Raw genomic sequence first — 24,841 nt, 5'->3', positions numbered from 1 at the left:
TTCAAATAACAAGAGGGACAGTGGGAATGAAGTATAGTTGGTGAGGGGGAGATGAGGTCATAAAGATAATGGGGCCAGAGTATGTCAGACTTTAGGCCATTGTCAGGACTTTGACATCTATTCTGAGAAGAATGAGGTTTTGAGGGAAAAGGTAGTAATTGTTTTTCCTTTGGTGATAAGAGCTAAATTACCAAATGACTAAAAATGGATGCCCCAGGGCACCTGGGTGGCTCAGTTGAGCTTCCGACTGTTGATTTTGGCTCAGGTCAAGATCTCATGGGTTCACGGGTTGGCTGACAGAGCAGAGCCTGCTTGAGATTCTCTCTCTCCTTCTCTCTCTCTGCCCCTTCCCCACTCATGCATGCTGGCCACACAGTCTCTCTCATTCTCGCTCTCTCTAAATAAATAAACTTACAATTTTTTTTCTTAAAAAAAAAAAAAAAAAAAGGATGCCCCAGTATTAACTACCATGTCTCCATCACCTTGGGCATTGCCACAGGGCATTGCACAGATACCCTCTAGCACCACAGGATTGAGTCAGAGGTTCGGAGGGGCCCATAGCTTATTCTTATAAATTCCTAGATTGGAATCTGAACAGGAGCTTTGGCATACCAATCACCTCCTCGCTTTCTTACACTTGCTTAACTCTTCCCTCTTTCCCTAATCTCATCTCCATGAGCTTCTCATAGACTATGAGAGTGAGCACAATGGGGGCTGCTCTGTGGGATGAGCAAAGTCCTTTAGTCCAGTTGGAATGCCAGAGGCATGGGCCCTTCCTCACAGACTATGGATCCTGGTATCCCTGTGAGCTGTCTTAGCTTTGCCTGAGTAGAAGGGAGCATAAAGGTCAGGAAGAAGAAAAACATGGTACCCACAGCAACCTCAGTGCTACCTTGTGTTGCTGGCCCATGAATTACAGAATGATTTCCAAAGCCAATCCTGGAGGGAAACATAGCTACCTCTCCCTCCTGACCATGTTCAATGGGGCCTTACCAAGAAAGCACAAAGCTTCTCCTTAATGGTTTCCTCCTATGGTAGAGGATCTGAAAGAATAAAGGGAGAAAGATGAGAGCAACTGGTTTTGTATAATAAAGCTGGCATTGTCTGCTCTGCCAGTGATTGAATTTTAAAATATGAAGAGGATTCAGAAGATAAAGGTTAATGTGACACCCTATTGCGATGGTTATTGCTAACAGTAGAAAACAGTCATTACTGTGTTAACATTTCCAAGTGCTGACATAAGCCACAGGCTATTAGTATTACTGCTGCACTCATTAGGGCAGATTAAATAGCAATCTTATAAATAATCACACTCTCTCCAAAACTTGAAAATTAATTCAACAATGACTAAAAAAAAAATCTTAGCCTATACGTACATCAGCCCAAAGTCCTTATATAAGTTACTTTTTCACAGTTTTTTAGATACCACATTTCCCACTCTTCTCAGTTATTTAGAGAACATCTACTTCTGTTGATGTTCATTAAGATTGTGCAAACTGCCCATGATTAGGGGGCTGTGCTTCATCCCAATCACTCCAGTGAATTAATGTAACCTTTGGCCTTCCTTTGAACCTTCAGTCACCAGAGTCATTGGGAGAAGAAGTGACTTATTTGGTACATTTGTCAGGAATAGCTCCACTTTGGCATGTGACTACTTCCAGCCAATTGGACGGAAGTGAGAGTAGGCATGTAATTTCAAGGACCGGTCCTTAAACAAAGGCCTGCCCATCTCCTTCCTGTCTGCTAAAATGTAGAGAGGATTGCTAGAGCAAGTCTGGACTAGAAGGTGGAAGCTGCATAGTAAGAACAGAGAAGCAGCAGAGAAGTTGAAAGCCTGGGTGTCTGACGACTATTATCACGCTAGCCTGAACTGCCAACCCAGACTTATACTTAAGAAATAAAGCTATGCCTCATTTTAGCCCCTGTTATTTTGTATTCTCTGACAATCACAGCCACAGAATGGCAACGGAGAGTCTAGGAATGCAGGGGCACGGGGAGGCACAGCCCAGGAAAAGAACACTCTGGACATTTAGGTCCAAATGAAAGAGTAAAGTAATTGAGGGTGAACAGAAAGTAGATAAATAGGAGAGAAACAACCTTACAAGTCATGAATAGTCATACGCTAAGATTTGTATTCATGTACCCATATAATGGATCCTCATTAGTAAGCATAAGCACATTGAGTCAATGTTTATGAAGCACTTAGAAAAGTCCCTGGCATACAGTAAATACTACACAGGTGCTATTAACTAAAAATAAATAAATAAGAATGAATAGTGCGATGGTTAATTTTGTGTCAACTGGCTAGGCTATGGTGCCTAGCTATTTTAGTAAAACCCTAGTCTAGAAGTTGCTATGAAGGTATTTTTTGTAGATATAAATAATATTTATAGTCAGTTGACTTTAAATAAAGATTACCTTCCAGAGTATGGGTGGACTGATGGCCTTAAGAGCAAAAACTGAGGTTCCCTCAAGAAGGAATTCTGCCTAGGGACGCCTGGGTGGCTTAGTTGGTTTAGCATCCAATGTTGGCTCAGGTCATGATCTCACAGTTTATGAGTTTGAGCCCCACATTGGGCTAGCTGCTGTCAGAGCAGAGCCTGCTTCGGATCCTCTGTCCCCTTCTCTCTCTGCCCCTCTCCCACTCCAGCTCTCACTCTCTCAAAAAAAATAATTTAAAAAACTTAAAAAAAAAAAAAAAAGGGAGCCTCTTTGGGACTCTCTCTCTCCCTCTCTCTCTGCCCCTCTCCTGCCCATGCACACATGTGTGCATGTACACTCTCTCAAAATAAATAATTTTTTTAAAAAATGCAACATAGAAATTTGCCTGCTGTCACAGTTTCTTAGCTTACCCTACAGATTTGACACCTGCCAGCCTCCCTCAATCACATGAGTCAATTTCTTAAAATAGATAGAAACAGAGAGAGGGATCGATTTCCTATTGGTTCTGTTTCTCTGGAGAACCCTAATACAAATGGAAAATTAAACCTGCACTAGAAGTTACTAGAATTTCTGTTCATTGACAACTGGGAAGTGGGATGAAGGACCAGAGTAGAAAGCCTTGTTGAGCATACCATCCCTCCCCATTCCTACCCTTCTCTCATCGTCCTGAGGAAGAACCTCTCCAGGACCCCAAACATTCCATCAGCCTCCTTCACTTGTCACTGATTTGGAACAGAAGATGAAAAGGACCACCATGATGGTAATAGTCCACCCCAGCACTGGGAATAAATGCTTACAGTGACAGGGCTTTTTTTTCTGGGGTGGGGGGGGGGGGGAGGAGGGTGGTGATGAAAATGTTCTAGAATAAGATAGTGGTGATGGCTAAGCAACATTGTGAATACACTGAATGCCACTGAAGTGCTCACTTTAAGATGATTAATTTTATGTTATGTGAATTTCACCACCTCAATAAACTGTTTTAATGGTGAATTTTATGTTTTGGAATGTTATGTTATATAATGGAATTTTGCCTCAATAAAAAAAATGCAAACACACACAAAAAAACAAAATACATCCACCTCCTTCCTTCTGGGAAGGAGCCTTGAGTCTGCTTATAGAAAGCACAAGCTGTGCTCTGTGCCTCCACATCATGAAGCTTATCCAGGGAAAGCATTTCCTCATGGGCTGGACAGAGTTCTGTATTAAGCCCATCTGGGTAATAGACCTCAAGCCAAGTTCATCAACTAAGCTGTTATCAACAAAGCAAGGGATATGTTGGCCTCCATATTTACTCTTTATTTCCCAACCTTAGCGAGGTACAAAGACTAAAGGGCCCCAAAGCTGTTGGCTTCCAGTAACCGAGGTTGTCCACACCCCCTCGATCCTATCTCACAAGACCACAGATTATCCCAGGGGCAGAGTGACTGGGATATGAAAACCTGGCCTAAGTCATGAAACTTCTGCTCTGCTTTTGCAATACATGGTTTCTTGGTACCTGTGTTGTGTGCTTCTCCAAAGAGAAATAAATCTAAAAATGGATGCAGCCTGTTGTATCTTATAAATCTGCTTGTCCATCTGAGCAAAATAGGCGATGTAATCAAATCAAAATCAATTCTAAAATATCATTTCTATTGTTCTGTGGCAGCATAAATACCAATGGGTACCAAATATTTCTATCAAGATAAAGATAACAACAAAGATGAGGGATAACATTCCTACCCCCTGCTATTCCCTACCAGTAACATTAAAACGACTCAGAAAATGTCTGCAGGATTTTGCTGAGGATTTTATTTCCTCAAAAAATAAAGGAATTATTTGTTTTGGTCTGCTTTGTTGGCTTTTCATTACTCGAGAAGAGACTTAACAGGATTTTTAATGAATCTAAAAAAAATTCATAAAAATTAAACTATATTTAATGTTTCAGGTTTTCAAGTAGGTATAACAAACTCCAACAAACCATTCTGTCTGTGTCAATAAGGATTCTTCTTTCACAATTTTTTTTTTAATCATAACAGCTGTATTCTGAATTGGTACTGATTTTGTGGACAACAAAGGATCTCAGGGATGGAAGTTTGTAATGGCTTAAAGCAACAGGCCAGCTATAGAATGCCACAGGAAACTAGTCTAAATCAAAAAGCCCTGTATCATACAAGGTAAGAAGAAAATAATATCCCTTTGTTGAATCCTTCCTTCAATGACAAAAACAGCCAGGTCTACAAACCCCTCTAGAACCCAGTATTAATTTGGGACCAACTCAGAGAAACAGTGCCATCTGCTGATTATACATGCTATTTGCTGCAAATCACAGAATTTCAATTGTCAATATATTATGATACTAAATTGCCCAAGCAATGTGACGTAGGTCAGGACTGCACCAGAGAATGACAGCAGGGTTTTTTGACTTGTTCCTTTATCGTACACCCTGTTAAATAGACAAACAGGCTGTTGGGAAGTTGAATTCTGCTGATCAGAGCTGTTTGCATTTTAATTCATCATTGGTGATTTGGTCTCAATAAGAATGTGATTAATGTATTCATATTATCATTTAGAACTAGAATTCACGTGACCATGTGTCAAAGGTGTATTTGTGTAATTAGAAATGACTTAAATGTGACTCAAATCCTACCCATCATACTGAGAACTTTCGTCAGTTCATGCGGCAGATAGTTAGAAATCATGAAAGCAAAAACGGAAGTCTACTGCTGCCAGAAGGCAAGAAAAAACTGTTGGCTCTGCTTTCTTCGGGGTCCAGCACAGCTCCATGCTCAGCTTAGTAAATATCTTGAAGCTTAGATCTATGAGCAAGGAACCCAATCATGGTGGTTAAGGAAGAAAAAGAATTGAAGTATCTCACTCATTCATTCAATCATTCATTCATTCGTTCATTCATCCAATCCCCTACTTTTAAGTAGCCATTTTGTGCCAGAGACCACACAAGGTAATTCAATCCTAGGATGAGTAAAATAAATTCCTATCTTCAAAGAATTCAGCCTGGTGGAAGAAAGAGCCAGGTAAACAGTTACAGACTATATGTTAAGTGCTATACCACAGACCTAGGGGCAGGGGAGCACAGAGAAGGGGAAAAGAAGGGAATTCTTATAAACTAAGCATCTGCCACAGGAAAGGTGCTTTATATATGCAACCCATAGGTTAACTGGGTGCCCTTCCACATCTAAATTAAATGAGTTTGAACCCCCACAAACTGGCCTGTCAAAGTCCAAAGCCGTCCTCAGTTCCCAAGGGCTTACCATCACCTGTGCTTCTCAGCCTCTGGGCTCCCATGTCACACTTGCCGCCTTTGTCCCATGTCACAGGGTTTTCCTCACAAAACTCAGCCTCTTCCAACATTCCATCAAGATTTCATGGTGGGAAAGAGATAAAGGGAGGGCTACTTCCAGAACTATGCAGCAAACGACTACATGGAAAACAACTGTTATTCAAATATCCTCCAGTTCTGTCACTGGGAATTTTTATCTAACCCAGTACCAGCCTCCTCTCCATATTCTCATTTTTCTTTCTCTTAACCCTTCCTCAGATTGCCTTTAAAATTCCAAATTTTTCTCCTTCATTACACTTTGACAGCAACCAACACCCAAGGCTTACTCTCTCCCACCCAAGTTTTAATAAGGTGTTTTTCCAAATAAAGACTAAGAGAAATTCTGATGCAAGCAGCCAAGGTAATATTTCTCTCACTAACCATACATTATTTCACTTAAGTCTCACGACTACCCTTAGACATGTAATTGAACAGTTTAGAAAACTCAGTTCATCTAAGACAATATTAACCCTATCTCATAGGTTGCAAAGCTCTTAGCATTTAGAACACAGCAATAAGTACTTAATAAGTGCTAGCTATCATTATATTTATCCCTACATGTAGCTGCTTTATCTCTTTTCTACCTACACTTACTACTTAAGTAATGGCATCCAATCTCAAATCTTTATTAAATACCATACATATAATGACAACATCCCAAATTTATCTCTAGCTTTGACCAAGGCTCTGAACTCAATTCATTTATGAATCTTATTGGACATCTTCCCTGGCCTATCAAACTTGACATAATGAAAACTGAACTTCAGATCTCCCACAAACCTCTTTTCTCAGTCTTCCCATCACACTAACTAGCAATACCATTCCTCCTTCAGCTCAGGCCAAAAATCTTGGGAGTCATTCTTGATTTTCCTCTTTTTCAATCCATTCATAAATCTTGTTGGCTCTGCCTTCAAAAATATTAAGAATCCAACTGTTCCTTAACACTTCACAGCTACCACCTGGTCTAAATCACCATTATCTCTTAACTAGATTATTGCAATAATCTTGTAACTTATCTTGCTTCCACCCCATGTTCCACCATTCCATTCCATCACCAGAGCAATTCAGATCATGTCTTTCCTTGGCTCAAATTCTAGTGGTTTTCCATCTCCCTCAAGAGTAAAAGCTAAAGCTCTCAAGACCATCTTCAGTGCCCCCTACCATTTGAATTGCCCCCCACCATCATCTCTTTGACCTCATTTTTTACTACTCTTACTCTCTCCACAATGACCTCTGGCTGTTTCTCAAACATGTCATACACTCCTTCATCTGTCTCAAGGCCTTTGCACGAGGTTCCTTCTGTCTGGAACATTTTTTCCAACAGAATGTCATGGTTCTTTCAGGTCTCTGCATAAATTAACCCTATATAAATAGCAATCCACAGCCCCACTTTAATATCTTTCCTTTATTCCACTTATTTTTCTTCATAGCACTTATCATGTGCTGTATTACATATGTGCATTGTTTTCTGTGTGCTAGAATGAAAGTGCCAGGATGGAGACTGCCTGTGGTATTCATTGTTGTATGCACAACCCCAAGGACAATGTCCAACATGTGCTAGCTACTCAATATTTGTGGAGGGACACCTGGGTGGTTCAGTCCGTTGAGCGTCTGGCTCTTGATTTTGGCTCAGGTCAAGATCTCACGACTTCATGAATTTGAGCCCCAAGTCAGGCTCTGTGCTGACAGTGTGGAGCCTGCTTGGGCTTCTCTCTCTCCCTCCCTCTCTGTCCCTCCCCACTCTCTTTCTCTCTCAGAATAAATAAATAAACTTTAAAATTAGGGGTGCCTGGGTGGCTCAGTTGGTTGGGCATCTTTAGGCTTAGGTCATGGTCTCATGGTCCATGGATTTGAGACCCACGTCGGGCTCCGCATTGATGGCGTGCAGCCTGCTTGGGATTCTCTGTCTCCCTCTCTCTCTGCCCCTCCCCTGCTTGCTCTCTATATCTATTTCTTAAAATAAATAAACGTTAAAATTTTTTTTAATTTAAAAACTGTGGAATGACAAATGAATATACTCATTTAATCAAAATTAAGGAAGGCAAGAGTTTCAAGAAGAAAGTGTTCGCCAGTATTTAATGTGAAAAAAAGCTGAGATAAAGACTGAAAAGAGTTCACTGCATTTATCAGTTAGGATGGAGACCAACAGCTTTGGGTTGACAGTGCCCAGGAAGAAAGGAAGACATTAAGAAGAGAACTCTTTTCTGAAAATGGATAGTGGTAGTGACTGCACAACACTGTGAATGTACAAGTGGTAATTCTTTCTGCAGAGTCTAATTTTTCAAATAGTATAAAGCAAAACTTATACTATTTTTTAAACTTTCATATCAGCTCATCCAATTAAATTATTCTGCCTACAAGTATTTACAATTGAATGCCATCAATTATAATTACTAAAATGCTTTTCTTCAGCGATACGTCGTGGATAGTGTCATGGGTCAGCTTCTGCGGAAAACATGCTGAGGCAGATTTGCTTACAGGGAATTTGTTGGGAAGTGCTCTTTGGAACAACATCTGTAAGGGAGTGAGGGAAGCATGACTGAACAGAGAGAGAGGCTGAACTGCACTAAAGCTGCAGCAAAGGCCTCGACTGAGGAGGTCTGGAGCTGGACCGTCCTTTAGACTTGTCCTGAAGAACTCTGGAGCTGGGCCTTTGCAACCTACATCAACAAATCACTGGATGACAGCTACCCTGCGGAGGGAGCGTAACCTTGGGTGAGGCAGCGCTTTTCAGCTCAGGGCTATACTTAGGCAGGGATTTGGCTAGGAGTGGTGGCAGACACCTAGGGAAACAAACACACTGGCAATCTGGACGGCACGCTCTAGCATCCACTACAGTTTAAGATAGACCATAAAGTTACTAGTCTCTATCATTGTATTTTTTTAAGGATTTTACACCTGAGAATAACACGATGCAAGATAGATACTGAAAGAAGTTTTATATGGAAAGCCTCATATATGAGGTCTATACATAGGGCCAAGAGACACCATTTTTGCTTATTATTAGTTGACTACTTCCTCACCGACAAATTTGGGCCTATTCATGAATCCTAGATGTACAACTGCCCAGGTATGGCACTAGAAATCTGAAGAACTCAGATTTGCTCATACATAATTATTGAGTCTTTATTCAAGACCTCAAGACAATATTCAGCCTAAAAGAAATTTTCCTAAATGGAAGCAGAAGCTGATTGTAGACACCCCAGTTGGAGACTGAGAAATTCCTTTCTCCTTGTAGACTTCAGTCTTCTAAAGCTTGCTTTGTACATTAAAATTAAAACTCTCTTTTTAATGTCAAAAATTACTACAGACAACCCTCAACATGAGGGTAGCCGAACCTTTCTTCATTCAGAATACAAACAATGTTTGGTGGACACTGCTTTACAGAGTGCTTGCCAGTGCCCCATGTGTCTAAGGTCTCAGATTAGATTAGGAGCTGGTGTTCTGAAGTGTCCCATCGTCCTTCATCTCCTGCCCCAACCTACTGACCACGCTCACTCCAACTGCTTTGCAGCAACTATCACATTCAGCATCGTCAGCCTCTGCAGTCCTAGGTGCTGATTCTCTCGCTCCCTAGAGCTATAGTTTAAACTGATCAAGTTTTTCAATGGTCTCACACACATCTGTGTCTAATATTCCTAATCAGATCAGATTTCCCAGAGACTGAGACTAGGTATTTTACCTTTTTATATTCCTTATTAAAATTCTTTAATGGGTATTTAATAAAAGTGCATTAATTATGAAACATTAACATAATAATCTGATGACAGAAGCATGTCTTTAATATTTCAACATTGAAGAATACATACAAAAAATTAAGCAACTCAAATTTTGACCATGTATCAAAATTATATTTTGCAACAAAAAATATAACTTAAATAATTCTATTAGTTTTCAAAAATTACATTTAATTATTATGTTAATTTTTTAAAGAGTTGGCAAGAGAATGTCATGAAGTAATCGCTTTTTATATAACAGTACTTTGGTTGGTTATATTCTGAAAAAAGAATGAGACATTTTCTCTTATTCTTTCAAGAAAAGGATCTGTAAGATTTAAATGATCTCCAGAAAAATGTTTCCATTGCTTCAGCTGTGACATGGAGAGAGGTTTCAGAGAGCTAGACTTCTGGTGATGTGGACCAAGCTGACAATTTCTAGAGATAGGGACTTTTTCCAATGAATCACCTGAAATAAGTAAAACAATGAGAAAATCCTTAGGCCAATCAATACCCTACTATAAATAGTACTTTTTTTATTTTATGACACAATGAGCTTATATAATTTATTACATTTTAGTCTCTGACTTCAAGGGCATCGTGGTCTACATTAAACAAATAATCAAAGAAATGTATTACAGGTATATAATCCCTTACCTAAAACCTTTGGGACAGATACGTTTCCAAATTCAGAATGTAATTGGAACGATCTGGGACAGCACTCCATCATCAAACACATTAATATTCTGCAGCAAGTCATATGAATAGTCTTATGAAATGGGTTAATGACTACTTTAAGTCACATTGACTTAAAGTTTTTGCCACCCAATAAGTTTGTTGCAAACTTATAAAGAAAAAAAAACAACTTCTGGTCTTTCAGTCTTCCTAGATTTCAAAATCGAAGACAAGGCACTGTGCAGCTGTATTACAAACAGTGGTAAGGGTAAGGAATTAAGATACAGGGGACTCTGAGCACATGTAACAAGAACTGACTTGTTTTATTAAGATCTGAAGGATGAGAAAGCAAGAACCAGATGAGGAAAGGAGGTGAAGCACTCCAGGAGAAGGAACAAAAGTGAAGGGAGTCTGGCACAGTCTGACAAACTCACAGGAGCCCAAGGCAACCAGAGAGCACAGAAAGCAAAGCCAAAGAAAGATGCAAGAAGTTGAGTAATGCAGGGTAAAGTGCATTCAAGGACCAGATGCAAAACACTGTGGTCAAATCCTGAATGGCAGAGGCTAGTAGTTACTGATGAAATCCCTATCTCTTTCCTCCAGGCCACTCAGCCACATTTCTCTAGTCTCCCTTACACTTAGATGCAATCATGGAGTCTGGCCTATGGAAGACGGATAGAAGTGCTCTGGTCACTTCCAGGGCTGGCTTAGAAAAATCCCCCATTCACATGGTTTTCTACCTTTCTTCTTCTCTCACCTGCTGGCTGGCAGATGCAGGGATCCCAGCAGCGAACTCTAAGGCCTAAGAGGATGATAGAATGAAAAGTGGAAGAAGCCTAGATCACTAAATCACCTCCGAGATTTAGTAGTAGTAAATAGCGAGTAATAGTAACTAGCTGTCCACTAGTTACTATTATGTGCCCTGTGACATGAATGAGAAATACACTTCTATTGTGGTAGGCCACTGTGCTTTCCTGTTACAGCACTACCCTATCCTAACTAACCACTTTAAAGATTTTAGTCTTAAATATATAAACAGGGCATCTGGGTGGCTCAGTCAATTGAGCATTTGACTCAGGATTTTGGCTCAGGTCACAAGCTCACAGTTTCTGAGATCAAGCCCCGCATCAGGATCTGCGCTGGCTGTATGGAGCCTGCTTGGGATTCTGTGTCTCCCTCTCTCACTGCCCCCCCCCCCCACTCACTCTTAAGCTCTCTCTCTCAAAAATAAACATTAAACAAGTAATAAAGATTTTTGTCTCAAAAAATCAATTGACTAATTAATTAAAATGAAGGGGTGCCTGAGTGGCTCAGTCAGTTAGTGTCCAACTTCCGTTCAGGTCATGATCTCACGGTTCATGGGTTTGAGCCCCACATTGGGCTCTGTGCTGACAGACTGGAGCCTGGAGCCCGCTTTGGATTCTATGTCTCCCTCTCTCTCTCACCTTTCCCTCCTTGCAATCTCTCTCCCTCTCTCAAACATAAATAAGCGTTAAAAAATTAAAAAAAAAAAAAACTTTAATTAAAACGAAGATTTTAGAGGAGGAAGATGGCAGCCACCTTAGAATCCGGTGGAGGAGCGGGGTCTGTCCCAGCCTGGGGTCCCGAGGCTATTGCCCCCGACTGGGAAAGCCAGGAAGTCTCCACAGGGACCACAATCATGGCCATACAATTTGAAGGGGGCGTGGTTCTTGAAGCCGACTCCAGAACTACCACTGGGTCCTACATTGCCAATCGAGTGACTGACAAGCTGACCCCTATCCATGACCGTATCTTCTGCTGCCGCTCAGGCTCAGCAGCAGATACCCAGGCAGTAGCTGATGCTGTCACGTATCAGCTTGGTTTCCACAGCATTGAACTAAATGAGCCTCCGCTGCTGTACACAGCCGCCAGCCTCTTTAAGGAGATGTGTTACCTATACCGGGAAGACTTGATGGCAGGAATCATCACTGCAGGCTGGGACCCCCAAGAAGGAGGCCAGGTGTACTCGGTGCCCCTGGGGGGGTATGATGGTAAGGCAGTCCTTTGCCATTGGGGGCTCTGGGAGCTCCTGTATCTAGGACTATGTCAACACTACCTACCCGGAAGGCATGACCAAGGAAGAGTGTCTGCCAATGCCCTTACTTCAGCCATGGAACAGGATGGCTCCAGCAGAGGTGTGATCCGCCTGGCAGCCATCCAGGAGTCAGGGGTGGAGCAGCGGGTACTTTTGGGGGACCAGATTCCCAAATTCACCATTGCCACGTTACTGCCTCCCTGATTCCTAGAATTCTAGGATACAGTAAGAGACACCCCATAGCCACATTAAATTCAATAAACACTTTGTCAAAAAGAAAAAAAAAGAAAAAAAATGAAGATTTTATAATCTCTATCTTTAAGGGTAATGGAAGCTACTGAAAGGGTTTTTTTTAAAACATTTTATTTATGGGGGCACCTGGATGGCTCAGTTGGTTGAACATGTGACTTTGGCTCAGGTCATATTCTCATGGTTCTTGAGTCCAAGCCCCACATCAGGCTCACTGCCGTCAGCATGGAGCCTGTTTTGGATCCTCTGTCCCCTTCTCTCTCTGCCCCCCCCCCCCAACCCCCGCTCACACTGTCTCAAAACTAAACATTTTTTTTAAAAAAAAGCATTTTATTTACAGGAAATTTCAAATATATATAAAAGTTGACAAGATAGGGGCGCCTGAGTGGCTCAGTTGGTTAAGCGTCCAACTTCAGCTCAGGTCATGTCTTGCAGTTAATGAGTTCGAGCCCTCCATCGGGCTCTGTGCTGACAGCTTAGAAGCTGGAGCCTGCTTCAGATTCTGTGCCTCACTGTCTCTTTGCCCCTCCCCACCATTCGCTCACTTTCTCTCTCTCTCTCTCTCTCAAAAATAAATAAACAATAAAAAAGAAAAAGTTGACAAGACAGAAATGAAGAACCTAAAGATTTATTATGCACCCCACCTTCAGTAACCATCAATAGCCAATCCTGTTTTATTTAGGCTTTCTCTACTTCCTTATTATTATGAAATCAATATATAGTACATATCATTTCAACTGTACATATCATTTCAACTGTAAATATTTCACTTCACATTTCTAAAAGATAAAGACTTCTTTTAAAATTTCATCACACTTAAAACTGTCTTTCCTTAATATCTAAATCCTGTTAATGTCAAAAATCATTGAGGTCTTAAGACATGACAACATTAAGAATCTAGAAGACAGTAGGATAATACCTTCAAAGTACTGACAAAATAAAAACAAAAACACCCTACTGACTAGAATTGTACACCTAGCAAAGACAGCATTTGAGAGAGAGAGAGAAAAAAACAAATATACTTTGAAAAATCAAAGATTGAGAGTTAACCACTAGTAGGCCTTTGTTGGAATAAGCAGAACATGAAAAGACAATAGGGCGCCTGGGTGGTTCAGTTGGTTTAGTGTCTAACTTCAGTTTAGGTCATGATCTCACGGTTTGTGAGTTCAAGCCCCATATTAGGATCTCTGCTGTCAGCACAGACTCTTTGAATCCTCTGTCTCCCTCTTCCTCTGCTCCTCCTCTGCTGCTTGTGTGCTCTCTCTCTCTCTCAAAAATAATAAACATTAGGGACGCCTGGGTGGCGCAGTCGGTTAAGCGTCCGACTTCAGCCAGGTCACGATCTCGCGGTCCGTGAGTTCGAGCCCCGCGTCGGGCTCTGGGCTGATGGCTCAGAGCCTGGAGCCTGTTTCCGATTCTGTGTCTCCCTCTCTCTCTGCCCCTCCCCCGTTCATGCTCTGTCTCTCTCTGTCCCAAAAATAAATAAACGTTGGAAAAGAAAAAAATAATAATAATAATAAACATTAAAAAAATAATAATAAAGCAAAATTAAATAAAATTATAAATGTACATATTTTCTGACCCAACAGCACTGATAATTTACCTTATAGATATACTTGAACATATGGGAAAAGATGTATGAACAAAGATATACACTGAGTGGAAAGAACCTAATTGATATACCTAATTATACCCGTAATTATACCTAATGATACCTGTGGGGGACAAGTAAAATGGAGGATTATATAAGGGAAAAAAAGAATAAGGAAACCTTCTGGAATGATATGGAAAGATTTCAAGACATACTATTAAGTGAAAAAGGCACAGACCTATATCTATTTACTATGCTACCCTTTATTGGTAGGAAAACTGGACAAGAATATATATTCAGAGTTATTTGCATGAACATAAAAATATATCTAGAAGGACACACAAAAAGCTAATAATGGTTATGGGATAGGGGCTAGAAATTAGGCAGACAAGGGTATCATAGAGTTTTCATATATACATTTTATATATTTAAATACTTGACCATGTAAATATATTAACAATTTATAAGTTAAAATACTTAATTTTTAAATCTGTAAAATAAGATAAAATTGATTTTAACAGAAAATTTGACTAACATGGCACAACTCTAAACTACGTAATTAAGAGAATATACATGGTTTTCATGCACACAAGAAACATTTAAGAAGTGACCACATACCAGGCCACACACATCATTAGAGTTACCAAAGAATCAATATCTCACAGACCATATATCTATCTGACTACACTGCAGTAGCCGGAACACAATAACAAAAACTAAAATACATTTAAAACATACTTTTATACAACACATGAGTCAAAGCAGAAATCACGGTGGAAAATATGAAACATTTAGAACTGAATAATAAAAAGACTGCATATCAAAATTATGAGATTCAGCCGAGAGGAAAATTTACAGCCTTAAATACCCATTTTAGAAAAGAAGTCTTAAAATCATCAAGCTAAGCACTCCACTTGAAAAATAAGAAAAAAAAAAAAAAAAAACAGAGTAAATACAAGGAAAAATGAAGAGAAAATAAGCAGAAATTATTAAAATAGAAAAAGCATACAAGAGAGAGAATCAAATGTTGACTTACATAAAATATAATTCTTCCATATCAGTCTTGTACAGTCTAACTTCTTAAACCTTTTCAACACAATTTACCAAGGGACTTCAAACCACTGGATATTGCTTGTTCAAATCCTACTCCTGATCCAGTTCCTATCTGAACAGTGTCAACTCTGAAGGGCTGACATTCTCAGGCTCACTTAAGCAGCACTGGGAGTCTGTCAAGTACTGAGAAGTATGGTGGCCCATGCTAACTGCCTCAGAAGGTATGACCACATTATAAATAAGCTCTAAACCAAAAAAAACACAGTAGGATTATTCTGTCAAGTATGTTTTTTAGGAAATAGAAATAAGGATTAAAAACATTTTTTGTAACTCTGAAGTCATTATACCAGGACTTGAAAGATTTTCCTAAACAAGTTAAACATTTAACAACTAATTCAGAAGACGCTAAATTGAGACAACTAATAAGGTTCTAATTAATATTTTCTCAAATATTCATCTGGCAGGTGCCCTATGACCTGAGAAAAAAAAGAAAAGTAATAAACGCAAATGGTAAATATTTCAGTTATTCTGTATTTAAATGTTTTCAACTGCTAAAGAGAGATAAATTAACTTTACCATCATAACAGAATTAAAATACAACTAACCTGTATGATCTTTGTCTCCTGTACATTCACAGTCAAGCAGGTCATGGGTAACACAATGTGAACTTTCATGTAATGTAAACAAATTTTTAAGCTCCTCTACTGAGAACTGGATATGTTCAGAGGTCTTGGTTACGTCTACAACTGCCCCTGAAAGATCTTGCTTACTGATTTGTCTCTGATAAATCTTTTCTTCTATTGTACCTAAAGAGAAAACATTGATTAGATTTCCTTCAGATCTTTAAGTCTGTTATTTTTGTAGGGTAAAACAGTTTATTAGCATACTGTTTAACAAAATAACAATATTTCTGATATCAAAGTACAGACTGAGCAAAAAAAAAATTGTTTTAACTCTTCAAAAGACTACATTTTTTGGTCATACTGAAGGGTTATTACCTGTGGTTAGGAGTCTGTAAATATGTACAGGATGTTTCTGACCATCTCTCCATACTCTAGACATTGCCTATAGAAAACAGATGAAAATTCTGAGAGTACAGTGGAAACCAGTAGCCCTGTCCACATAAGCATATTGCTTATACTAACAAGATAAGCATATGCTTATCTTAACATATGTAAGATTAGGAATTCTAGATTTCACTTATAGTTTCAGAAAACAAAGCCCAGGCATACCCAAGCATTCTCCACTTCATATTCTTTTCCTGGAAAGAAAGGTAGGGATGAACACTCACTATCGTACTGTAAAAAAGCTGCAGAGTTGTCACACAACAGTGAGGGGATCTATCTGCATCAAAGAACAGGACAGCGAATTTGGACAGCAAGAACTCAAAGAACCAAGTATAGCATGGGCATGGAGGGTTTATTCTCATTCCAAGTAGCTTATGAATCCCTAAGATACCTGCAATCAGTTCAGGCTCTGGGTAGATTCCTGTGGTTTCAGAGCGTATCAATGATAGTGTAAACAGTTGGTGTTCAAATCCCACACATTCCAAAGAAATGTCTCACTTTCAACCAGCTCCTGGGAGATAAACTCTAAGCCCTTGTCAATGCCTGCCTGATTAGAGCATCTTAGTTTACCTAAGGCCTTGGGCCACAGAAGATAGTTTTTACCAACAATTTGACTCAGGTGTGGGCTATAGACCAGTTTGACCTGTGGTGGGGTTGGAGACTGAGCAACTTAGGCCAGCCACATTGGTAATCCATGCCTACATGACTGACCTCCAACAAAATCTGTGGACACCAAGACTTGAGCGAACTGCTCTGGATGGCAATACTCCAATATGTGTTGTCACTCATCAGTGCTAGGAGAATTAAGTGTTGTACATACAACGTCAGTGGGAGAGGACAACTGGAGGCTTGTGCCTCATCTCTCCTGAACTCCCCATGTACCTTTTACCTTTACTGATTTTAGTCTGTTTCCTTTCACTGTAATAAACCGTAACTATGAGTATAGCTGTTTTTCTGGGTTCTGTGAGTCCTTCTAATAACCACTGAACCTGAGGGCTGTCTTCGAGTCCCCCAACATAGACACTAAGTGAGTGCAAACTGTAGGTAGAAATCTGAAAATATGTGAAGATAGACTGTATTCCGAAGAAAACAAAAGCTGCTTCTGAAATATTTTCCTAAATCAGTTAACTTAATATCTTTACTACACCCTGCACAAACACTGATCAGAGCATCTATAACACTTTATTTTCTTTCCCTGATGGTCATGAGCATCCTGAAGACCCAACTGTGCAGTAGAGTAGAGAACAGAGAAATACAGGTTTGGATCTGAATCCTGGCTCTGCCTCTTCTAAGCTATGTGGCCCAGAATAAGCTTCCATATCTTTATCTGTAAAACAGGCTAATAATATCCACATTTGCAGGATTATTGTGAACATTAAACAGATGTAAAGCACCTAGCAGAGTGCCTGATCGAAAGTAAGGGCTCAATATGCAGCAATTATATATCCTCTTCATCTTCATATCCCTGGCAGGCTTTAGATCCCCAGTATGCGTTCTATAATGTTTATTTTTTTTAATGTTTATTTATTTGTTTGTTTAGAGAGAAAGAAAGAGTATGTGCATGCACACAAGAGGGGAGGAGAGAGAGAGAATCCCAAGATCCCAAGCAGGCTCCTTGCTGTCAGTGCAGAGCCCAAAGCGGGGCTGGAACTCACAAACCATGAGATCATGACCTGAGCCAAAATCAAGAGTCAGATGCAGGGGCGCCTGGGTGGCGCAGTCGGTTAAGCGTCTGACTTCAGCCAGGTCACGATCTCGTGGTCCGTGAGTTCGAGCCCCGCGTCAGGCTCTGGGCTCATGGCTCAGAGCCTGGAGCCTGTTTCCGATTCTGTGTCTCCCTCTCTCTCTGCCCCTCCCCCGTTCATGCTCTGTCTCTCTCTGTCCCAAAAATAAATAAACGTTGAAAAAAAAATTAAAAAAAAAAAAAAAAAAAAGAGTCAGATGCTTAACCAACTGAGCCACCAAGCCACCCCATAATGTTTATTTAATTCATAAATAGTCATACCTGGATATCAGTGGCTGGATTCCAATCAATATCATACAGAATTAAGTGAGATCCTCCAATAAGGTTAAGTCCCACACCACCAGCTTTTGAACTTAACAAAAAAATAAAATCAGAAGAGTATTTACTATTAAAGCCATCAACAATTTGCTGTCTTTGAGAGACTGGTGTTTGTCCATCAAGTCTTGTAAAAGCATATCCATGACGCCTGCATACTTCTTGTAGAATATTCAAGGTTTGTGTGTAGTTGGACACCAACACCACCCTGCCAATCAAAAAGAAAGAGTCTTTATATATAATTTTAAAGCAGTATTAGGTTTTTTTAATTGAAAGGAAATTCTACAGTGATATTATCAGTGATATTTATAGAACATCCAGCAATGACCTTGTACAATTAAATCACAGGTTCTCCTTAAAATTCAATTTTTAGTTTTTTTTATGTTTATTTTTGAGAGAGAGAGAAACAGAGACAGAGACAGAGTGAAAGCAGGAAAGGAGGGGAGGGGCAGAGAGAAAGGGACACATAGAATCCAAAGCAGGCTCCAGGTTCCAAGCTGTCAGCACAGAGCCCAACACAGGGCTCAAACTCATGAATTGTGAGATCATGACCTGAGCCAAAGTCAGACACTTAACCAACTGAGTCACCCAGGCATCCCTTAAATTCAATTTTTAAATCAATATCTAAGAGATGTCCAGTATTAAGATACTGCTTTCTGCTTTCTTCACCTCTCTGAAGCCACCCTAAAAACATCAGAACAAGAAACAGAAATAACTCTACCTTTGATAAAGCAAGGAGATAGTTATATGTGAAAACAGAGAATAATGGAATGGTGACCTGCTGAGGAGTACAGACACTGTAAAACCTAAGTGCCCAAGGAGGTAGATTCTAATAAGAAACAAGCACAAATTTATTCACATCAGGGAATCTTAACATACCTCAGAAGGAAGGTGTTTAGACTGCAGCTATTATAAGAGCACTGGTAAACAGAATCCAAACTCTATTCCCATGACTATTCTTTCTCAGCTAGAATGTTTATATTTTGGAGAAAGTAACGCAAAGAAAACTGAGACCAAGGGACTCTAGAAGGCAAGGTTACAGTGAGAAATCAAAACGAAAGTCTGTATACTGGATGTACGATCCCAGTTCCCTTTTACCGCCAACTCCCAGAACACTAGTAGCCAGGCCTTCTTCTCACATCCCACCTCAAAAAGATAGTATTGGAAGATTCACCTCTGGAATGATTTAAATGACCCTGAAGAAAAGGTCCACAGATACGGAGTCCCCAAGTAAAAAAGCCAGCTCACTGTCTAATTACCCAATGAGGGCCACCAGTCTACCAGCCCTACCCGGGCACATGGAGTGTTCAATTAACGTTGTACTACATCAATCATAAATATGAATGGATCACCAACTATTTGAGGTAAGGTTCCAACATGAAAAATAGAAACTAAAACGAATAAACAACAAAAAAAAGAAACCTGTATGAAACAGAGCAATGGAGGAAACAGGAAACAATTTTAAGAACATAATTAATATCCTCAAATAAGAAACATCAGGGGCACCTCGGTGACTCAGTCAGTTATGAGTCTGACTTCAGCTCAGGTCATGACCTCACGGTTTGTGGGTTCAAGCCTCACGTCGGGCTCTGTGCTGACAGCTCAGAGCCTGGAGCCTGCTTCAGATTCTCTGTCTCTGTCTCTCTCTTCCCCTCCCCTGCTCACACTCTGTCTCTCTCAAAATTAAATAAATATTTAAAAAGATTTTTAATAATAATAATAATATAAATAAATAAATAAATCCAGAGAGAAATTCTGGAGATGAAAATGTGGATATAACAAGATAGCAGTGACAGCACATGATCTGGCAATACACTAGGGGAGCTGGGGATTGCACTGAGAAACAGGATGCAAAGGCAGAGAGGAAATGGGGGCTGTTGCTTTACAATGAGCTTTTTAACACCTTGAAAAATAAAAATTTTAAAACAATAAAATAATATAAAAAGTAAAACCAGTATTTTTTACAATAGCTAAAGCAAAAAATAAAAATAAGGTAAAGAATCTTTCCTATATATTTATATTATTAGCACTGGAAATCTAAAAACAATAAAGCTTGGGGCGCCTGGGTGGCGCAATCGGTTAAGCGTCCGACTTCAGCCAGGTCACTATCTCGCAGTCCGTGGGTTCGAGCCCCACGTCGGGCTCTGGGCTGATGGCTCAGAGCCTGGAGCCTGTTTCTGATTCTGTGTCTCCCTCTCTCTCTGCCCCTCCCCCGTTCATGCTCTGTCTCTCTCTGTCCCAAAAATAAATAAACGTTGAAAAAAAAAATAAAAAAAATAAAATAAAAAACAATAAAGCAAATTTTAACAGTTATAATTTTAAATATCTATGCTAAGAAGGGAAAGATAATCCAACAATATATTTGTATTTCTTGCACCAGTTACTTTTTGTTACACAACAAACCATCCCAAAATTCAGTGGCTTAAAACAACAACCATTTATCTTCTACTTAGCTTACAAACTGTAGTATTAAAAAGAAAACCACCGACCCAAAATGGCATCACTTAGGTCAAGACCCCAAGTCAGTAAACAAGACTTGATAACTAACCTAATTGCAATTTCAGTCCCCAAGGAATGTAACCTTTAACCAGTCAACATGGAATTTCCTGATCAATACCAGGAAATTTACTGACAGACCCCTTCAGCTCCTCTTAGGAGGGCAACCCTGCTTAAACAATGCATTCCTTGCTAATAAATTCCTTTCTCCCCACCCCCCAACACTCGGCCTTGAAAACATTTTTGTTAGTTTAGCTCAGGAGAGCTCCTCTGTAGTTACTTGCTAGATGGGATGCTGCCTGATTCAGGAATTGTTTAATAAAGCCAATTAGATCTTCAAATTTACTTGGTTGAATTTTGTTTTTTAACAGTAGATTGGCAATTTAGGCTGGGCTCAGCTAGAAGATTCCTCTGCTGGTCATGGCTGGGCAAACTCAAGCATCTGCAGTCAGCTGCCAGGTCAACTGGGGACTAGCTGACCTACTCATTAGGCTACCCAAGGTTTATTCACACGGTGACAGAAGGGTTCCAGGACCCCAAGGGAGGAAAAGCCCCAATGCACAAGATCTTTGCAAGTCTCTTTTTTGTGCCATATTTGCCAACACTGCATGGTCCAATGCAAGTCATGTGGCTCAGCTCAGAGTCAGAGTGGGAAATCACTCACAATTACCTAGCAAAGGAACATGGATACATGGAGAAGAACTTAGACCATTTTTGCAATCTACCATAATCCCTATACTACTATTTCAATCATTTTTCCTTCCTCTTTCTCATCTATTATTGTTAGAGTAGGCAGTTAGTCAGGCTTTAACAGGATGCCTGGAAGCCAGCAAAGGGGGAGTCAAGGCCAGTTACCAGGAAAGTTAGCAACCTGTCCCAGCAGTATTCCACAAACAAAGCCACAAAAAGCCAGATCAAACCAGACAGGCCCAAAACAAAGAAGGTCAGAGACCCTGACCAAGTAAGGGGGAAAAGACGCAAAATCCTCCTCCCAAAGAAATCCTCTCCCCAAACAATAAATAGCCCACCCCTCAGTTAACAACAGTCAATAGAAGAGAGAGACCCAAACTTCTCCCTTGAGTTCACCCGCTCTCCAGAGTGTACTCTCACTTGAGTAAACTCTTCACTAGTACAACTTAACCACTCTGTCTGGTCTGTCCTTGAATTCTTTTCTTGTGACAAGACTGAGAGACTGCAGTGATGTTTTGGGACAGGCTGGATGGAGGGCCTGGAGGTCTCCCCCAGTTCACCTAGCAACCTTATAGGGATGAATAATATTATATAAACATAGTTTTTTCTGATCTAACTTCACTAGAAGGAAAAAAAACCTGGCTTAATATTTTCCCCCAACAAATCCTTACAAGGCTAGGTGCAGATTGATGGGATAGGTGACTGTCTTAGGACTCTCAGACAAGCCTCTTTTAGAGGTCTCGAGCAGCTGCCCCCCCCCCCCGCCCCACACACACACACAAGTACATACCACTTGGAAACAGGCTATTATTTTTATGTTCACTAGACTGTCCCCTAAAGCAACTGAAATGTGTAGGCAAGGCGTCAGGTCTATAGTACAATGCAAGCTGTACCCAGCAGGAGAGTCTCCAACAAAGAGAAGCACAGGGGCTGGAATGCAGCATAAAGTCTGCTCACCAAGCCATGAAGCCTAGTGCATGAATGCAACAACCAGGAGGGAAAATAAATGTTTTTAAATTTTGAAGTTTCTTTTTTTTTAATTCCACAAAAGGGTCACCCGGTGGACAAGAGTTCTCAGATATGCCTCCACCCCGTTCTAACACATCTTAACCTACTCAAAAACACCATATGTGCTAGAAGATGTCTTCCCAGAAGACCTAAAATATAACTATCTGGTTCAAGTCACTGGTAACACAGTAGTCACAGTGAAGACAGTACTACTACTCCTGGAACCAAACACTACAACTTTTTAAAGGTTTGTGCATAGGCAGCCCAGCCTTGGAAAGCCTGGCCTCTACACTCAGTTTTTTATTAAAAAAAAAAAAAAAGGGCCATCACTCAACACCTAAAAAACACCCAATTAGAAAATGGCAAAGGACTTGAATAAACATTTCTCCAGTGAAAACACAAAAACGGCAAGCGAGTATATGAAAAGGTGCCCAACATCACTAATCATTAGGGAAATGCAAATCAAAACCACAATGAGATATCATTACACATCCAATAGCATGGCTATTATCAAAAAACAGAAAATAACATTGTTGGTGAGAATGTTGGAGAAATTAGAAATCTAGGGGCGCCTGGGTGGCTTGGTCGGTTGAGCGTCCGACTTCGGCTCAGGTCATGATCTTGCGGTCCGTGAGTTCGAGCCCCGCGTCGGGCTTTGTGCTGACAGCTCGGAGGCTGGAGGCTGTTTCGGATTCTGCGTCTCCCTCTCTCTGCCCCTCCCCCATTCATGCTCTGTCTCTCTCTGTCTCAAAAATAAATAAACGTTAAAAAAATAAAAAAATATAAAAAAAAAAAGAAATCTTGTGCACTGTTGGTGGGAATGTAAAATGGTGTAGATGTTATGAAAAGCAGTGTGGGGGCACCTGGGTGGCTCAGTAGGTTAAGCCTCCAACTCTTGATCTCAGCTCAGGTCATGATCTCACAGTTCGTGAATTCGAGCCCCGCACTGGGCTCCATGCTAACAGTGCAGAGCCTGCTTGGGATTCTCTGTCTCCCTCTTTCTCTGCCTCTCCCCTGCTTACACTCTCTTTCTCTCTCTCTCTCAAATAAACTTTAAAAAAGAAAAGAAAGACAGCATGGTGATTCCTCAAAAAATTTTTAAAAGAATTCCCAAATGAGCCAACAATTTCACTTCTGGGTAAATATCCAAAAGAACTGAAGGCAGGGTATTGAAGGAATATTTGTACACCGATGTTCATAGCAGCATTATTCACAATAGCCAAACGGTGGAAGCTACCTAAGTGATCGTCAACAGATGAATGGATAAACAAATGTGGAAAATACATACAATGGAATATTATTCAGCCTTAAAAAGAAATTTTAACACATGCTACAACACGGACGAAGCTTGAGAACATTAAGCTAAGTAAAATAAGCAAGTCACAAAAAGACAATATACTATATGATTTCACTTTTATGAGGCACCTAGAGTAGTCAAATTCACAGAGACAGAAAGTAGAAGGGTAGTTCCCAGGAGCCGAGGGGGAGGCAAGCCTGGGGAGTTGTTATATACTGGGTACAGTCTCAGTTTTGCAAGATGAAAAGAGTTCTGGAGATTGGCTGCACAATAATGTGAATGAACCTACCACTACTAAACAATACACTTAGAAGCAGTTAAGATGAGGGGCGCCTGGGTGGCTCAGTGGGTTAAACATCTGACTCTTGATTTTGGCTCAGGTAATGGGATCAAGCCCCATGTTGGGCTCTGCGCTGACAGCATGGTGCCTGCTTGGGATTCTCTCTCTCTCTCTCTCTCTCTCTCTCTCTCTCTCTTTTATCTCTCTCTGTCCCTCCCCTGCTTGTGCTCTCTCTCTCTCATTCTCAAAACAAATAAACAAACATAAAAAATATTTTAAAAATAGTTAAGATGGCAAATTTATGTTATGTGTATTTTACCACAATTTTTTATTAAAAAAAATTTTTTTAATGTTTTGAGAGAGAGAGAGCATGAGTGGGGAAGGGGCAGAGAGAGAGGGAGACACAGAATCTGAAGCAGGCTCCAGGCTCTGAGCTGTTATGACAGCACAGAGCCCAACGTGGGGCTCAAACTCATGGACCAGAAGATCATGACCTGAGCTGAAATCAGATACTTAACCCACTAAGCCACCCAGGCAAGCCTTACCACAATTTATTTAAATGTTTATTTATTTATTTCGAGAGTGAGAACATGAGCGGGGGAGGGGCAGAGGAGAGGGAAAGAGAGTATCCCAAGCAGGCTCTCTCAGAAACCATGAGATCATGACCTGAGCTGAGATCAAGAGTAGGACGCTTAACAAACTAAGCCACCCAGGCACCCCTTACCACAATTTTAAAAAGGCCGAGGTAGGGGCTGAGGGGAGTAGAATCTTTTCAGATAATGGAAAGCAACAGAACACCCAGCCTATGCCACTGGCAGAAGTGCTGCTGCTTCTCTCAGAGAATAG

The 24,841-nt window shown here is 40.4% G+C and overlaps 1 protein-coding gene and 1 pseudogene across 6 annotated transcripts in view; one reads left to right on the top strand and one right to left on the bottom strand.

The window, feature by feature from the left end:
• Positions 1-432: 432 nt before the first annotated feature.
• The window catches only part of RAD54B (RAD54 homolog B), a 103,775-nt gene continuing 79,366 nt past the window's right edge, over positions 433-24,841 (bottom strand). For 5 of the 6 annotated variants that reach the window (XM_045454206.1, XM_045454207.1, XM_045454205.1 and 2 more), the window contains 4 exons: positions 18,171-18,432; positions 16,097-16,163; positions 15,704-15,904; positions 9,512-9,943 (listed from right to left, as the gene is read on the bottom strand). In XM_045454206.1, the coding sequence (XP_045310162.1) occupies positions 9,726-9,943; positions 15,704-15,904; positions 16,097-16,163; positions 18,171-18,432 (748 nt within the window). In that variant the 3' untranslated portion in view covers positions 9,512-9,725. Of the gene's footprint in view, positions 1,044-9,511; positions 9,944-15,703; positions 15,905-16,096; positions 16,164-18,170; positions 18,433-24,841 lie in introns of those variants that run through there. The other variant, XM_045454204.1, reaches the window with a different exon arrangement.
• Positions 11,685-12,491, top strand: LOC123585761 (annotated as a pseudogene).

Source organism: Leopardus geoffroyi, chromosome C3 (assembly GCF_018350155.1).
Source record: "Leopardus geoffroyi isolate Oge1 chromosome C3, O.geoffroyi_Oge1_pat1.0, whole genome shotgun sequence".
In the NCBI taxonomy this organism is placed as follows: domain Eukaryota; kingdom Metazoa; phylum Chordata; class Mammalia; order Carnivora; family Felidae; genus Leopardus; species Leopardus geoffroyi.
The sequence above is the reverse complement of the archived record's forward strand: the minus strand, read 5'-3'. Positions and strand labels throughout refer to the sequence as shown.